Source organism: Montipora capricornis, chromosome 8, assembly GCF_036669925.1.
Source record: "Montipora capricornis isolate CH-2021 chromosome 8, ASM3666992v2, whole genome shotgun sequence".
Classification (NCBI taxonomy): Eukaryota; Metazoa; Cnidaria; class Anthozoa; order Scleractinia; family Acroporidae; genus Montipora; species Montipora capricornis.
Window position 1 is genome coordinate 1105716 of NC_090890.1, and position 18297 is coordinate 1124012.

Consider the following 18297-nt stretch of genomic DNA (forward strand, 5'->3'; position numbering starts at 1 on the left):
TGAGGTACAGTCATTACAACACTTACCCCATCCCCACAGCGGCTTCTCGTAACCATGGAGCTGGGATGGATTGAAAACACGGACTTTGCGAAACTGTGAAATGAACTCCAAAAGGCACAAGAATACAGCAGAGGTGAGTCATTTTGATTCATTTTATTGAAGGCACGTTAAATTGAGCATTTTTTAGGCTTTATAATCGACTGTATTTTATTTCCCATACAAAGTCTTCTAACGTGTTTAAATTCTCAACGACTGTCTGTAGTGACGCGAGCTTGGGCTGCCTATGAACGAACCAGGCGAGTATGGCGATCAAATGATTTCCGTGTAAGAAGGCACGAAACAACTTCACGGGTTGCTCACCTCTGATTGGGCAGAAAAACTCAAAAAATTTCTGGCCCCAATCAGAATTGAGAATGACCTCTACTATTGGAACTGGTCTGGTACTATGCTTTTCTTCGTCGCCATTATCTTTTGCCCTTTAGACTTCCCTTGCATCCGCGATCTGCCCCTGGATCTCCAAGGATGTCAAATGACACGCTATGGTGATTTTTTCCTTTTCAACTTGATTATGCGAATATTTAAACACACTTCATGCATGCAACTTCACAAAATAATTTCACAAAAAAGTTTCAAGGGAAAATTTCACAACGGATTATCCCAGATGAATGAAGGGGGTAGTTTCTAAAGAAACTGTGGTGCTGTGGTGCCATGTTACCACCAATAGCGTAGGTCCTACTGACTCTACTATAAAAACTACACGTAACCCATAATTCCTCGATTCGCTCTGACAAAAGGCTAACGCTCTCGAAACGTCACGCAGCTTTTAGAATCTCTTCACGGTGGCCAATTTACATTATCAACTCCAACTCATTTCTAGCTACTTAGACAGGATCATGACGCCTATCGTCAAATATTTGCCATCATACATTAAGACGGTACACACGCACTAAAAATTTTCCGCGATTTCAATTTCTCCGGCCAACACAAACTTATTTTCACCATGGACATTACATCTCTGTACACAGTCATTCTCAATAGCGAAGGTCTTCAAGCACTTAAACACTTTTTCGATCAACGCACTGTCAAAGAACCAAGCTCGGAAACGCTCCTCCGCCTTGCCGAACTAGTTTTAACGCTTAATTGTTTTTCATTCGCCGGTAACTATTACAAAAAAATTAATGGTGTAGCGATGGGCACAAGAATGGGACCTAGCTATGCCAATCTTTTTGTAGGATATGTTGAACACCTACTCTTTAATCCGTACAACGGCCCCAAACCTGACCTCTACGGCCGCTACATCGACGATTGCATCGGCGCTATTTCATCCAGCGGAGAAGAACTCGATCATTTTATAACCTCCATCAATTCTTTTCATCCGGCTCTTAAATATACCTGGGAAATTTCCGAAACTTCATTGGCTTTCCTAGATATCAAAGTTTCTATTGGTGGCAACGTGCTATGCACCAGTGTGCTTTACAAACCTACAGATATTTACAGTTATTTGTTGTATTCGTCATCACGTCCATCACAGGTCTAGAACTCCATTGCTTATTCTCAATTTCTTAGACTTCGACGTCCTATGTAGTGATGACTCCGATTTTTCCAGCAAATCGGAGATGTGCCAGCTCTTCGAAAAACGTGGCTATCCTGTCTCTGTGGTCAAAGCGGGCCATCATCGTGCCCAACAATTTGATCGACAGTCATCACTACAAACGTCACAAAAAGATAAGAATGACAGAATTCCATTCACCCTCACTTCAACAAAAATTCATGTTCCAAATCGGCACCCTTAATCCTCACTGTATTAACGAACGCTTTTCATTTAACCAATATATTCCTATTTTTCACGTTGCCATGTTACCACCAATAGCGTAGCTCGTACTCTACTATAAAAACTACTCGTAACCCATAATTCTTCGGTTCGCTCTGACGAAGGGCTAAGGCTCGAAACGTCAGCGTTTAGAATCTCTGCACGGTTGATAAAACCAAATTTTTGGATTATCCCAGTCTCTCGTAACCAGACCCCCTGGTCAAGGGGAACGAAGACTCTGGGAACGAGATTGTCGTAGTTGAGGTGCGGTTGAAGATGATCGGTGATCGGTGGATTACTGTTCGAGTAGTCTGTTCCAGTTGGACGCATAGAAAGTTTGCGCTGTATTCGTCAAGCCCGGAAAAAAATTCACGGTAAGTCATTAACTTTCAATAATGGATATCGTTGATTACAACACGAATTTGTGCCTTTGTGTCTTGCGGATATTGGACTATAAAATAGTCTCTTGGAGAGTAACCTCTGATTGTCGACAAACCAGTTATATTTTAACTTAAGATGGTATTGCTCAAATTTTGTCCAAACGTAGTATGTAATGTCTCTAAAAACGCCGTATCTTATTATTCTTTTATTTTTGAGACCGACATCAACAACCTCCATGTTTCGTTTTTTAGAGCACATTCTTAATTTAGCTTTTTACTGAATCAGTGAAAAGAAAACAACTGTACTTGAAAGTGAAAAATAGGGAGTTTTGCATGGTAGGACAGTAGTGTTTCCCAGATTTTAACATAATCGTCTCTTATGGAGGAAAGATACTTGGCAATATAAAGGTGGTAGTGAACAAGGCAGGTTAAATGGAATAACAGCTCACTTGTGGTTGCCGTCGGTGGGTCAAAAACGTACATGTAGCATGCTTAAACTCCCATCTGAGTGAAATTTTGAATAAAAACGTCTTACCTCATTTTATTTGTGAGGCTTCTTGTCTTCGGTGTGGTTTTTGTAACCTTTGAGCGATTTTCAGGGAGATTTTGGTCATGTTTAGGAGGAAAACACCGACGCTGAAGACTAAACGGTTTAATTTTATTCCAGTTTTGCTCATGCATTTCAAGTACAGTTGTTTTGGAGCAACTTCAGAATACTCGGCCTCAGCTAACCACTATTGTTTCCCCTATGCGGCATCTTTTAAAGAACGAGACTTAATACAATAGAGCCTATTCTTATGCAAATAAGTGGCCGAATATTCTGAATTTTAGCCATTGTTTTTTTATGGCTAAATTAGACAATACCCCGCCACTTATTTGCATTTCATTAAATAAGAATAAGCTCTATTGTATTTCGACTCGTTCTTCAAAGTGTATAATATTTCCACTCTATCATTTTAAACCACACTGTGGAGCTGCAGTCGGCAGGCACTTTGAAATTGATGCAAATTTGGTGTGTCATGGTTCCATGATAATGATATTTTTCAATCAGGCATGATGTGGTGCTCAGTGGCCCAAGACCAAGTGCACAGATGTATCCAGAGTGTGCGTCATTGTGTCCTGGGGCACTCTCGTTTTCCTTTTGGATGCATAGAATATGAAACAAAGGGTCCAATTGGACGCAGAAAAAAAATAGAATGTTTATGCAAATTACGAACGCCAGGAAAAACATGCAAACGGCGTATTTCACAAGGAAATTGAACATTTCAATTTCTCAAAATGGAGAAATGATGTTATTTTCGGATTTTTGTAGTCGAATAATTTCATTTTGCCAACCATTATGTCCAGCTTGAGGAGTTAAGTTTTAAATTCCCACATGTTGCGTTACATGATCTGAGCTTTTTTTTTTCTAGGCGAGACTCTCGATCTGCCGCCATGCAGTGATAATAAAACATTTCATTCAAAGTTCAGTTTGTTGCATGCTTTCCCAGCGAATTTCAAGCATTAGTTTGCTTATCGTGAGCGAAATGACAGAGAATCCAACGGTGAAGTTTGTTAAATTTTTGTTGTGTGGCGCCCTGTTGATATTTAGTCCTGTTGATATTTATTCCGCGCACGCACGTGGGGAGGCAGGGTGGTTTAGTGGTCAGCAACAGTGCCTCCCAGCTCTGTGAGCCGGGTTCGACTCTGGGCTCGGGTGGTATGTGGGCTGAGGTTCAGTCGATCTCAATCTGACTCTGAGGGTTTTCTCTGGGTACTCCGGTTTTCTTCCCTCATCAAAATCGACTCCCGGCCTATTCCATCAGGCTGTGGTGCTGTGCTCCGAGGTCATACATGGGTCGTGTTCAGGAGCAGAGCGCCTAGCCGGCAGCACAGCTCCTTCGGTCCGACCTCGTCGAGCTGCGCTCCTTAGTAATTCAGTCTCGGACTGCGAGAAAGGGCGATTAGCAGGTCAGATAACTTCCAAAGTGTCATAGTCTCGGTTCTTGTTTTGTATGTAACTTGTCTGTTTTGCAATTATGCAACTTTTCTTCGGAGCTAGTGTTAAAATTAATGTGTTGAACATGAAACTTGAATGTATTCAATCGCTTGATTATTAACATTGGCCATGGCGAAGTCACGGCCGCACAGGCCGACGACAAACTGTGTATCGATCGCTAACATTTGTTTACTCTTTTGTTTCTAAATTACACCTCAAGTGTTGTTAAAATAAATGATGACGGAAAATTGAGATTCAGTTTTGCTTTATTTTTCGCTGTGGAGATCTAGATCATTTATCAACTGGAGACGTTTTCAGATGTGATCGATGGAGCTTTGACAGCCCATACATTTTCATCAATGAATCAACAGGCATAACAGTTTCAAAGAAATTGATCATTTTAAGTACATATTTGTGGGGAGGGATAAGACTTTATTTTTGTGCAATTTAGAAATCTGAAAAGGTACTACAGCAGCAATTAAGAGGCAATAGATCGAATTTTAATTAGCTGGACCCGCAAAATTTTACAATGGACCCCCAAATTTTTCAAAAAGGGGTCCAGAGGACCCCCAAAGTTGAAAACCTGGATACATCTCTGCAAGTGAAATATGAAATTTCCGTTGGTTTCAGACAACCTTTCACGGCAGGATCCACTTTGCTTTTAAGGGAAAAAACTACCTGTGACAGTGTATCAGAAGAACTTTTACATCGAAATTTGCTCTTTGCGACAAACTTTGTTGTTGGGAAGCAAATCTTCCAAACATCGTGCTAACAGGAAGGTTGATGGGGTGTTCATTAATCTTGTTTTGACCATGGATCTCAGATACAGTAGCCGCCCCAAAATGAACGTTGCTTTCGATCACACTCACACGACTTTCTGTTGAGACATGTTCTACACAGAGATCAGTATCCTTAAAAAATAAATGGGTACAAGTAACTTCCAATCTTGATATCGTAAGCACTACCACATGTACACAGTGCATGCCTATTTTTAATGTTAGTGAGCTTTGTAATGGATTTAGGAAAACAAACATCAAAGTTGATTATTTGACAGCACTTTGGGACTTTGTTTTTGTTTGTTTTTGGAAGGGAAAAAGGTCTTTATACTCAATTACATGAATCGATTTGAAATAAGAATTTTGTACGTAAAATATTGGATCGTAAACTGATGCATGCTCTGTCATAAGAAATGATTTTAAAATTTGGGAAAAACATTGAGGACTCAGTGAGAACTTCACTTGTGCTGCACATGGCAAATTAGGTGAGAACTTTTTCAGCGTAAATAGAATATTGCCTAAACATAATTTACAACAAAGATCAGACAACACTAACAAAATTGTGAGGTACCTCTGTCTGAGCAAAGCTTCTGTCATGTGAACAACGTAGTCACCATGACTCGTCTCTGACATACGTGTACATGTACCGCGCTATTAATTTTATCCTCTCTATTCAAAAACAGACCTGTTCAAAATCTCTAATGGGTTTTGGATTATGGAGGTGTCTTAACATGCAAGATCCCTGCAGTCAGATATAGATATAGCCAAGTCTAAAAGCGGAGCTCCTGTTTCTAACCCCAGAAAGCAATATAGTGCACATGGAAATTACTTATGCTTCTACATAAAGTACAAAAATTTATCGTCATATACAGTTTACAGTGATCAAACAGATCAAACACCTCTGAGCTGACAGCAGTAATTAATCAACAACTAAAACTGAAATTACATTCACTGTAATCTCTTTCACAACATTTTCAGTTTGACTGACAATCTTTACTCCGTGTCTTCAGTTTACATTGTAGAACAACAGCAAAACTATTACCAATTAAAACATCAACTTAAAGCGTAATAAATTCACTTCTGCAACTGCAATTTCACGGTCAAAAAAAGCAGCTCACGACTGGACATTCATTTCACACAAAAAGCCTATAATCTCTATTTGTCAACACGAAATTGTAAACGTTTTCAGGCCTTCTTCGTTTTTTTGCAAAGTTTTACACAATATGTGAGGCAGTGAGGCATAATATTAAGAAGGTAAACATTACCTGAAACCTAACCTTTGTAAATACAATGTAAGTGTTTTGTCTCTCGCTCTACAAGTACTTGTCTCAGCTTTAGGGTGATGTTCATTGAAATTTTCTCTTCTCCTCCTTCCTCGGCTTCTCTCGAGGCTTTCTCCGCTTAAATTTCTCAAATTTCGTTTTCTCTCTTGCTCTTACCTGCTCTTTATCCTGTTGCTTGTCACTAAATCCCGCAAGAAAAACGCGGGTTGCCAAATACAATGCTGCCACATGATTTCACGCCAAGGAAAATTGCCTGAACAGTCCCGTTCCCAGAGGCTTTCCTGCCTCCCCACCTCCACCCTGACAGTCTACGGCCGGATGGACGTATGTGGCTAGTACTTAAACACGGAATGCCAGAACGGTGGAACGGTGGATTACTTAAACACGAAACGGTGGAATACTTAAAGATGGAACGCCAGAGTACTTATAACGGAACGCTGGAATACTTAAACACGGAACAGTTGTGAAATTTTTGATAATTGGAACACATGGCTCTCCCCCCACAAGTGTTCGGGGCAAAAACGAAAGTGGAGATCGAAACTGCATGTCCTTAAGAGTTTTTCAGGGCCTTGATGTTTTCGTTCCGAAGACTTTGGGAAAGTCGTGAAGAAGGAGTTACATCACTTCTCTGATGCGAGCTCAAAGGGCTATGGTCAATGCGGTTACTTTATTGTCGTAAAAAAGATTCCTGTTTTTTATCGTGGTGAAGTACAATAATAACATATTCTCGTTTGTCTCACGATGTGGTCACTTGTGATTTAGATCGCGACGTTTGGACTGCATACTGCTAGTCTTCATCAGGCGATGATGTCGAATGGTTACATGTCACCTTTTAAGCAGGATGCTCCGCTGTGATTGGTGCGTTTCGATCCTCGCTGTTTCGGCGTGTTGTTCCTTCAGCGTTCTGCTGTCGTACGGTTCTCCTGTTGTTGTGTTTCTTGATCGTGGGCGTTCATGCTTCCGGAATTTCTATTGCACTATCCCTGTTGATGTTGTTAGGGTAAAGTCTTATGTGAATCGCCTTTTTGCCCCTACGTGTGTACCAATGAGCGTCATGATCAATAAACTTTGCTTAGTTCCTAAGCGGGTTGTGTCCGGTGTTGTTAGCGTGTTCTGAAACGGCGGAGGTCTGGGTACGGGCAGGTCGGATGTCTCACTCATGTTCTTTCATTCTTTCTTGCATAGGTCTTCCAGTCTCGCCAATGTAGACTTGACCGCATTCCCAGGGTATCCTGTAAACCATGCCATCTTGTTTAGTCCGCTCGACAGCTCGTGCTCACATCAGAGAAGTGATGTAACTCCTTCTTCACGACTTTCCCAAAGTCTTCGGAACGAAAACATCTAGGCCCTGAAAAACTCTGAAGGACATGCAGTTCCGATCTCTACTTTCGTTTTTGCCCGAGCACTTGTGGGGGAAGAAACCATGTGCACTGTTCCTTAATTGTCAAAAATTCACAACTGTTCCATGTTTAAGATGTGTAGCACAATCACCATACCCAATTGGGGATGACTCAGAAACATTTCCTGACTTATTCAGTTTAACGTCTTCAATAAAGCTATATTTTTGCTGAATGCTAAGGTTATCCTTGTTGATTAGCTTACAGGGTGTAAAAAGGGTAAGCGACTTTCTGTTCTTGAGAACACAAAGGTAAAAGGATAGAAAAATAGGAAAATTTTGAGTGTAACGCGTAACACAATTTTCAAATTGAAAGTCTTCAAACCATTTTTCATAAGAGAGAACACTTATGTGGATTAACGGACAACAACCAGTGATAACACGCAGTAAATACTACATATGAGCCAAATTTCAACAGTTCAAGTTTATTAAAACACATTAAAAAGATTCAAAATTCCGTAGTTTCCTTACTGTAACGCTGTGTTTTGGAATTCTGGCACTCACTAGGTTATTGTTTGAAACAAGTCTTCAAACCATCTCAACTAAATGCTCATACCTTGTGCTTTAACATACAGAAAAATTAGTTTGAGGGATCCACTACGAATGGAGAAATCACTCCTCAAAACAGTCGCTACGCTTTTTCTGTTCCACAATTACGCAATAATATTTTTCGAGACCACTTCTTTCAATGTTGCTCCTGATCTAATCAAGGCATAACTGGGTTCCAACCAAGCATTTTCTGAATGCTCACATGTTCCATCAATCCCTCGCTATTTCCACAGTTTCGTCATTGTAGCTTTCAGGGTCGCGAAAATATTGGCCTTTGACTGAGTCACTACATTTTTTTAACATGCTGGGCCATAATGAACTAAGTCTTGAGTGCCAGTAAACATCACAATCTACTTCGCAAAGAAGCCATGATTGCCTTTCCTCTATGGATATTATTAGGAAGTCCACAATGCCTTTTCTGGGGCAATTTTCAGGAAATTGAGAGAGACATCTTCTCTGACCTCAAATTGTAAAGAGGAGCAAAAAAGTGGAGCAGAAAGCCTGCGTTTAGGGTGTCAATAGAACTAAATGAGGGGATGCTATCCGCCATGTAGTGAAAGCTTTCTGTTTTTACTTTTTATTTGCCTCAAAATTGACTATCTGTATGAAAGACCACGCCTGCAAGGAGTCATGGGTAAATCAAAAATTCAGTTTTAACAGACCAAACTTTAATATTTTCCAAATAATTAGAAAGATATGAAAGTCTGGGTGTGAAATAAGCCAAAATAAGTGATTTTCACCCCAATAAACACAATTTCAGAATTTTTAGGTATGTTACAGGAATGGGTACGGTGATCATGCTACTCATCTGAAGTATTTCAGCGTTCTGTTTTAAGTATTCTGGCGTTCCATGTTTAAGTATTCCGGCGTTCCGTGTTTAAGTATTCTGGCGTTCCGTGTTGAAGCATTCCACCGTTCCGGCATTTCATCATTCCGGCATTCCGTGTTTAAGTACTAGCCGACGTATGTGACGTCATAACCAATTGAAAATTTCTCGCATGGATAGATTTCCTAAAAAATCTTACCCATGGTTCTCCGCTTGCACGCTTTCTGCGCCTGAGTTACTTTTGAATTTGTTTATAAGCACATTAATTCTCACATATAAAAACATGGAAGTTAAGGTTGATGTTTTCTGTGCTCATTTGGTCAATAGAAGAGTGTGTCATTGAGTTTCCTGTCACTTCCATTTCATTTACTTAAGTTGTCATGCATTCTGATCACCAATATACTAATTTCAACTGAAATTCATCATTATTCTTCATGAAGGCAAAATTGGCCACAGTGTATGAACAATAAGAAATTAATTTCCATAACAGTAGTAGTCTTTCGTGAGTTTCCTCTAGAATCTGTCATGGAAATAGAGAAAATATGGAAGTTTATCAAAACAAAGATTAGAGGTGTCATGCTAGCTTGTTTGCCAATTGGGAAGTTAAGGAAAGATTGTTCACAACTTTTAAGCTTTGATTTATCTTCCATTTTAGTTTTTAGTAAGTTACCTGTTATGAATAAAGAAGATCAAGCAGTGGTCCACAATTTTGTGTCTGTGCTTCGATCATCATTTCCACGTCTCTACCGCTTGTGGGAAGCATACCAATTTTAATTAATTCACAATATCTCATTCTTGTGGAGTATCCAATCTGGAGCAGTAGATTGGTTTTTCTTGTGTCTGATTGGATAATGTGAAGTTGGTCATGCTATTGCCTGTCTGTAATCTTTCATTGAGCTGATTTGAAAAGTTGTGGATGGGTAAAGAGTGGAATGCACTCGTGATGAAAAAAAGAGAGTATTTATATGTTTTCGTTTTGTGGTGCACAACACGGACTCTCCTAATTATCTTGAAGACAGCAGCAGTCTTTAGATGAAAATTAATGCAATACAAAGCAAAAATAAATCTTCAGGAACTGACTGTTTTTTGAATAAAGGTCCATTCTACGGTGTCAAATGTTTTCTCAAAATCTACAAAGAGATGTACTCCTGGAAGATTTTCTTCTGCAGTGTAAGAAGTCCATTAATTAGGTGAATGTTGTCTCCAATAAACAGGCCTTCTGATATTACGTGATGGTGTGATTTCGCACATTCGATCTCAAATTGCATCTGATTGCACAATTCACGAAAAATCGCATAATTCACAAAAGAACGCTCAACATTCATAAAATAAAACATAAATCAATAAGTTTCTTAGGAATTCCTGCATAAGTACACCATTTTTAAAATGATTTACCTTAGAAAAAGGCTACAAAGCCTTTGTTACCTTCAATTTCGTAAACATTCGAAGTTCAAGGGGTTTTGCATGTTGGGGGCCTTGTACAAGTCTCATTCTAAAAGAGTCGCCTATTGGTGGATGGAACACAAACATGCCCTTTGTTCGGATTAGCAAATCTGTTCAGAAATTTATTTTATTTATTTATTTACAGATTCAGTGTGCAATGTGCAATACTAGGTGGACAGAACAAAAGGACACGAAGTCCCCTACAAGGTTAAGTCACCCAACCCACCCCAAGTGAAAATATGTCCCTAACCAACCCCATAAGCCATTAATTAAAAACAGTTGTTACAGTTGGAGTAGAGTGAAAAACGTCAATTAATACGAGCACACAGTTAAAGTTCTTATACTACGACATTTTGGGCATGCAATCTTATAAGATCTTATGTTATCCTGATCAAAGACTAACCTTAACCTCTCTACAAAGAAAGCCTTTAGCTTACTTTTAAAAGTACTAAGAATGGTTATGCCCTTGATATTATTGGGTAAAGCATTCCAAGTATTGACTATACGTATGAAATAAGTACCGTATTTACCCGTGTATAAGTCGATCCCATGTATAAGACGACCCCCCATTTTTGATGGCAAAAAATGCAATTTCTTAATTTCTTTGCTAAATGTTCATGGGATACTAATCTTGCATTCTTCGATTTCTGGAACTGTAGATTCACACAAAATTAAGGGCCTCAAGCGCTTAATAGTTTTGTGGTTCAGCGGTTGTTGTATGTGCAGGCATTTTGTCCTTGAATTTCGAAAAAGTTCGAATCGAACATGTAAACCTCAAACTAACCTGTTTCGTTGTTCAAGGATAAAGGCCTTTAGAGGATAAGCACAACATCACAGAAGCAGGAGTCAATCTTTGAAAATAACTTCAAAAACGATGCGAAATGTGCAAGGTTTAATTGGTGCTTGACTTATAATTTCTCACATGGCAAACAAAACAAAACTCATAAACCAAACAATACAAAGTTTGCAAAAGCATTTAAATCATCCAGGTTTGTATAAAGAATAAAAAACAATCATTACCAACCAGCATTTTCAGGCAACACGAGTGACGATCATGCTTGCACACAAACACGGGGAATTGTGCCAGGTTACTAAGCCGTTGAAGGATCGCGTTTTATTTGAAGAAACAAGAATGTTTTTTAGAGCTTTCTGCCTTTGGAAAACGAAAATTTCCAGTGTCTATTTCATATTTGTGCTTGTGAGTATCTTCAACATTTAAAGTAAAACAAATCCTTTTTCATTTCAACTGGAATTGCTTAATTACATTCATTTTGAAGTCTTTCGTCATTCATTTTGAAGTATTCGTCCACTGCGTTTGTTATGCCCAACGACCACATTATGATGTTTATTTTGAATAAATTATTTAGCTGGAACTTGGCTCGAAATCTTTGACCCATGTATAAGTCGAGGGCGATTTTTGGAGCTTCTTTTGAGGCCATAAAAGGTCGACTTATACACGGGTAAATACGGTATCTCTAAAACTAGACGTTCTTGGAATGCAGTTATACTTTAAATTTAAACCAGAGGAGCCACGCCTTGTAGAACCAGTAGCAAATGTAACGTATTTGCATAAATCAACAGCAAGCAAGCCATTTTTACACTTAAAGAAAAAGAGTAAGTCTGAGCATTCCAACCAGTAATTTAGTGGGAAGAGATTCAAAAGCACAAGTCGTTCCTTCTAGCTAGCGTTCTGGTATTTGCATAGAAATTTAGTGGCCCTACGTTGAATGGATTCAATAAGTAATATATTTTTAATAACAGACTGAGGTGGCCCACAATTGACAACAATACCCCAAGTGGGATCTGACTAGAGCTAAATAAAGAGCCTTAAGGGCGTTACTAGGTAAGTCTCTGGAACAGTTTCTCTTTATGAAGCCAAGCATTTTGTTAGCCTTTGCTGATATCTGTTGAATATCAGTGCTGGAAATAATTTTTCTTTATTCACGGGACATATGTCCTTTCAAATCTTCATTTTGGTCGGACATTTGACAAATTGGACCGGACATAATGTATTGACTGACAACACCTTGAAGAGAGGTAACTCAAGATGTGCTGGTGAGATGTTCGGTCATCGTGTCCGATCATAATGTGAAATTGGCCGGACATTTTCAAAATTTGGTCGGACAATGTCCGATGACCGACTGTTATTTCCAGCACTGGAATATGGTCGTTCCACGACAAGTTTTTTGTAACTGCCACTCCAAGATCTCTTTGGGATGACACGCACTTTAATTGGTCCATTCTGTTGATGATGTAGACACGGTCAAAGCTACAGAGTTTTCGTGAGATACGAAGATTCACACATTTCTTCGGCTGAAAGTCTAATTCGTTTAGAGTAGCCCAGTCACACAGATTGTCCAAGTCTATTTGAAGGTCAGTCGAGTCTTCTACGGAGTTAACACTTTTGAAACACTTGGAATCGTCAGCAAACATTGCTAAGTTTGAGTTCTGTATTACATCTGGCAAGTCGTTGACGTAGATGAGAAAAAATATGGGTCCCAGTATGGAACCCTGTGAGACCCCAGACTTTACTTCCACCCACGAAGAATGACAACCACTTATAACAACCCGCTGCTTCCTACCAGTAAGGTAATTTTTGAACCAGTGAAGTAAAGGACCACTAAACCCAACATTCTTAAGTTTACAGAGCAGCCTTGCGTGGCAAACTGAATCGAAAGCTTTAGAGAAGTCCAGATATATGATGTCAGTTTCTTTACCTTTATCAAGGACAGAAGCGATGTCGTGGAATACCTCAACAAGCTGACTTGCACAGGATACCCCAGCTTGGAAGCCGTACTGTGCAGTATGGAGAATATCAGAAATGTGAGGGAGAAGTTTGCAAGCGACACACTTTTCCTGGATCTTGGATACCATCCGTAGGAGCAAGATAGGTCTGTAATTTAATACGTCATCACGTGGTCCGTTCTTATGGACTGGAGGGATGTTGGCTTCCTTCCACTCTGATAGGTAGAGGCCAGTTTTTAAGGAGAAATTAATAAAGGCAGACAAAGACGAAGATAATGATATTGCACAGTTTTTCATAATGATTTCAGGAAGTTTGTCTGGACCAGTAGCTTTTGATGTGTCAAGTTGAGAAAGCAGAGATTCAACTTCTTCAGAAGAAACTTGAATCACTTCTAGCAAATCAGGGATGTAAGAGCACATCGCAGTCGTGTCGGGAAAAGAACAATTAGCGTGATCTTTGAAGATAGATTTAAAGTAATCATTGAAAGCTTCAGCGCGAGCCAGGTCATCTGTAATTGAGGTTCCTCTATAATCAACTTTGTCAGGGATTGGATTTCTTTTGTTTCTAAAACTGTAAAAAGACCAAAAACGCTTCGGATTAGATGAGGCCTCATTTGCTATTTTCTGCAAATACATTTTCCTTTCTCGCCGGATCCAGTTTTTGATGCTCTGTCTTCTTTTACGAAACTTTTCTTTGAGTTGTTGGTTTTGCGAAAACTTCACTCGTTTCCATAGCGTTCTTTTCTTCCTGATTGCTGATGCGAGATCTTTATTTATCCATGTATATTTACTGTTCCCTTGTGTTCAAAATATAATATTGCACATAAAAACAAGACGTAAGAAGCTAGTCGTAGCATACAGGAATATCAATAATTATTGATCATTCATTTGGCGTGTTAGCTGTGTCCATTCAACTTTTAACATGGTGCACCGATAGTGCAGAAGACCTCCTTTTTTTACTTATCCCCACTAATGTCGATCAAGATTCATAGTTAGTGTTCCCTTGTCGTTAAAGTGTCTTTAGGGCAGCAAAAGCGTGTTTTTCTTATCCTGAAACCTTGAAAAACAAGCTTAAAATTGCTCAGAAAAAAATCGCACAATTTACATTATTTATCTCATAATTGGCCTTTCTAATCGCATAATCTGCCCTGCAAATTTCGCATAATTTGTATTTTTTCGTCACACCCTATCAGAAGGCCTGAATAAAGGGCCTTTCATAAATCCAGATTGATCACTGTTTATCAGCTTTGGTAGGTAATTTTAAGAAGGTTTGCAAGAGTTTTTGTCGCTACATGCTGTAGATAGTCACAATTAAGGAGCAGAATTAGGTTACTATCAGTTTGTGATAAGGAAAGGTTTTGCATCTTTCTTTGGAGTGAGCTTAATAATTCCTCATCTTTGTGTGAGTGATGGTGTCCCTGTTTGAACAAATAACTTATTTAGTTTAACAGGTAATCTGAAATATCATGGCAATAAAAATCTGGGGGAGTGCTGTCTAAACCTGGCGATATATCTGATTCCTTTATCGGTAATGCCTGTAGAAGTTCCACTTAGGTTGGTAAGCCTTCCCAATTTTCTTTTTCGTCTTCACTTAGAGTGTTAACATATATGTCGAAAACGAAATTACAAAATACATGTAGATTGTCCAAAACATGTTCCTTAATATGGGATTTATAGACATCTTCACAAAAGCTTTGACACTAGTTTAAAATCTCCTTATCCGTAGTAACAAATTTGTCCCCTCCGATCTTTGGTTGACTGATAACTCTATTTTGGTGAAGTCTTTTCTCAAGGTTTAGAAAGTATTTTGTGTTCTTTTCACCCTTGTGGTGCCATCCACATTTAGCTCTTAAAGTAGCTCCTTTTGTTTTGTGTTCAGTTGTTTTTTCCAGGGTCAATCCATAGTACCGTAACCACCGGCGTATAAGCCGCACCTTTCTGCTCAAAAAGTTCGTATCAAATCGGGGATGTGGCTTATCTGCGGGAACATCTAGACACCATGCCGTACATTTGCATAACAAGTTTTAACGAAAATTCTACAGTCTGTATAGACCTGTGCAGCAAATTAATAAGAACTCCATAAAACAATACCACATTACGCATTGATCATTGCTTTTGCGAGTTTGGTCCCTCCTAAAAGAGCCGTTTTTGTTTGAGCTTACACAATGATTAAACCTTCTTCATTAAAAGAGGTTTTAACCGGTTTAACATTGCCTTTCTTGAGCAGGTGAACTTCACTTGGCAGGGAATCTCCATTCCACCACAAAGTTGTTTACAATGTCGACACTTCGACAGAAATCGATCCACCAACAAGCGAAAATGTCTGGTTACTAAGCTTAAACGAACCGAAACGTTTGTCAGGTGTTGTTGCATGTAAATTCTAATGAGAAATGGACAGGAATGAAAAATACTGGATTAAACATGCCACAGAAAGATCAAATTTATGTCCTAGTCGGATTTTCACACTATTAAAAAGTCAAAAGTGCAAGAAACTTGAAGAAACAGTGCATTTACATGTAAGACATCTTTGTCAAGACTCCACTTTTGATTTATTTTAATTTCTTTCAAATTTTTTTTTTCCAAAATCTAAGTTGCTAAACTCGGGGTGCGGCTTATCTGCGAGTGCGGCTTATACGCCGGTGTTTACGGTAGTCATGTAATCTGTCTGTTGCAGAAGGAAAATTAAGAGACATCTATCGGGTTATAAATTGATAGGAATTCGTACCTGTCTTCCAGTGACCTACTGAGACTGCACTTTTCTCCAGCATGCGTTGCTAGGTTGACAGAGCTTCAAACATGACGGTTGCGAAGGGAAACAGAAATTTGGTACTTTTTGAGTTTTAATTTAGTTCTTATATTTCTCTGAATTCCCAACTGTTACCCCAGGTCCTACAGTTTCCTCTTTTTCTTTAATTTATGGTTATTTAAAAGATCACAAAAGAAGGCACAAGTGGTTAGTGTCCTTTCAATGCAGTAGGATTAAAGAACATCATCTTCTGTTGTGGAGAGGAAAACTTGTCCATTTCCAGACATTTATTTTAAAGAAGCTATTAAGCTAATGTTAACAGTCTCACTTAAATAACTGTGCCACATTTTCTCAGCTAAGAAGTACATTCAGCTTTTCTAATAATTTTGCAATGTGTGACAATGAGTGGTTTATATTAAATTTATATTATTGTAAAAATGTCACAAGTTGAAAAAGTGCCAGTAATGGAACAAAATGTCAACAATGTTTATCACCCAAAGATAATTAAGGTGATTAGAAAAGACTACATTACTAACTATAAGGTTTTGGGAGTTCAAAAAGAAAAACGATAACCATTCTGTAGTTTTAAAGATCACAGAAATCATCTGTTTAAAGATGATCAGTGCCTCCAGATATAATGGAAAGCTTTTTTTATTTGCTCACTTTCCATAATGGTGAAAGGGCTCTTGCCTATTAAATGAACTGGTCCATAAAAAACACAGCTTAGATCAACATCAGCAACATCATCCCTCGTTGGCCAATAAAAGGTATTGCCTGTGTTTGTACTATGCCGAACACTATGCAGAAACTTGAATTTGACAAATTCACAACTGCATAGTTCTCTTCCATGTTTAAGCCATGAGGAGGGATACATGTAGGCAACAATGTATTTCCGTGTAGTTCAAGGATCATGTAACTTCTGGCATCAGAAATGCTCTGTTTGTCAGGGACAATCATAGGGCTCACATTTTAAAATAGCAAGACGTCTAGTATAGAGGCATGTAAAAACTACAGTCTTGTTGGCATAAAAACACCACTCAATTTTCAAGTTACTGTCAACCTCTTTCAGCAACTTTGATGTTTTCTCAATAGCTTTATAAACTGTTGGCTTTATGGCTTGGCATGCTATCCAACACCACCACATGCTGAACGAGGGTACACAGTGATGGCTGTTCATACTGTCGCATGGAACAAGAAGTAGACCTTGGTTGAGAATGTTGTTCATTCCTTTTAACGCTTGTTTTGCAGGCACTGCCCTGACTCCCCTTTCAAATAATTTCTCCCAGCTGATCACATCTGCATGTATGCACACACTCTGTTCTTTGAGCAGTTGTACATGTAGGTACCCATCAATAATAAATTTGACACCCACTTTTCTTCAGATGTTTTTCTCACAGCCAAGCTAATTTCTCAGGTCATTGTTATCTATCAATCTGCTTGAATTACCAAAAGTGATCCTGCCGGTTGCAATGCAGTCAATCGTTGCAGCCAAAAAACAGGGTAACTGAAATGTTGATGAATTTGTCAACATTGAGTTGGATATGAACATATTGGTTGGTAATCCACACTGTACATGTATTTTTGCTGTTCTTGTCATCACCTTGAACATCATTACCATCATCACTATTAGAATCGTCGCCATTACTTTTAGCATCTCTGTTATTTTCTTTGCACTCCTTTTCATGTACTCTTCATCTTTTTTTGAATTTTCTTTCTCCACTTCTTACTTCTTTCCATGTTTGATGACATACTTTGTTTGTGAAGTTACAGCTCACCTAGGCAGCCATTTTGAATTCAGGCACATGTTTTCTGTGATCCAATGATGCATTGTTTGATTCAAGTACATGCTTTTTGCCTTGTGATGGGGTTCTGCTTACATGTAAGCATTATTATAACATGTAGAACTTGGACCTAAACTTTCAAATGCAATGAACTTTGAGAGAACTAGTTTTTCAGATTACAAGCTAGGATGGTGTTTGTAAAAACTGGACAACTGTAATAACAAGAGGGTATGGGTAGCCTATACTTTGTTCGAAGGATTTTTAGCCAACTGTCTTTAAGTTCACAGTATTTCAGTGGGTTTTTACAATATCTTGGTAGTTATCCAGTTTCATTTCCGTAGTCCAAAGTCCACGGTCCACATTCTGTTACCCAATGATAGGGCTAAGCGCGATCATGGATATTTGTTTACATTTAAAACTGTTGTTAACGGAATTGATTCCAATCAAAACCAGTAAACAGATGCTTTACAAGTCTCTAAGATGATGTTTGAAAATATTAATACTTTTTCTCAACAATACTGGGAGAAGTATAAAATTACCATAATTATCTGTTACAAAGTTGTACGATAACCGGATGTTGCATT

The 18297-nt window shown here is 38.7% G+C and overlaps 1 protein-coding gene across 5 annotated transcripts in view; it reads left to right on the top strand.

Annotated features, from left to right (window-relative positions):
- The window catches only part of LOC138014613 (uncharacterized), a 102438-nt gene that overhangs the window by 60777 nt on the left and 23364 nt on the right, over nucleotides 1-18297 (top strand). The window contains exon 1 of one of the 5 annotated variants that reach the window (XR_011125335.1): nucleotides 2068-2184. The exons of 2 other annotated variants lie outside the window; for them this stretch is intronic. Coding sequence is in view for 1 of the 3 variants with exons in the window: in XM_068861742.1 (XP_068717843.1) it covers nucleotides 2087-2184 (98 nt within the window). In the remaining 2 variants the exon portion in view is untranslated. Of the gene's footprint in view, nucleotides 1-2067; nucleotides 2185-17564; nucleotides 17812-18297 lie in introns of those variants that run through there. 2 more of the 5 variants (XM_068861742.1, XR_011125336.1) reach the window with 2 other exon arrangements.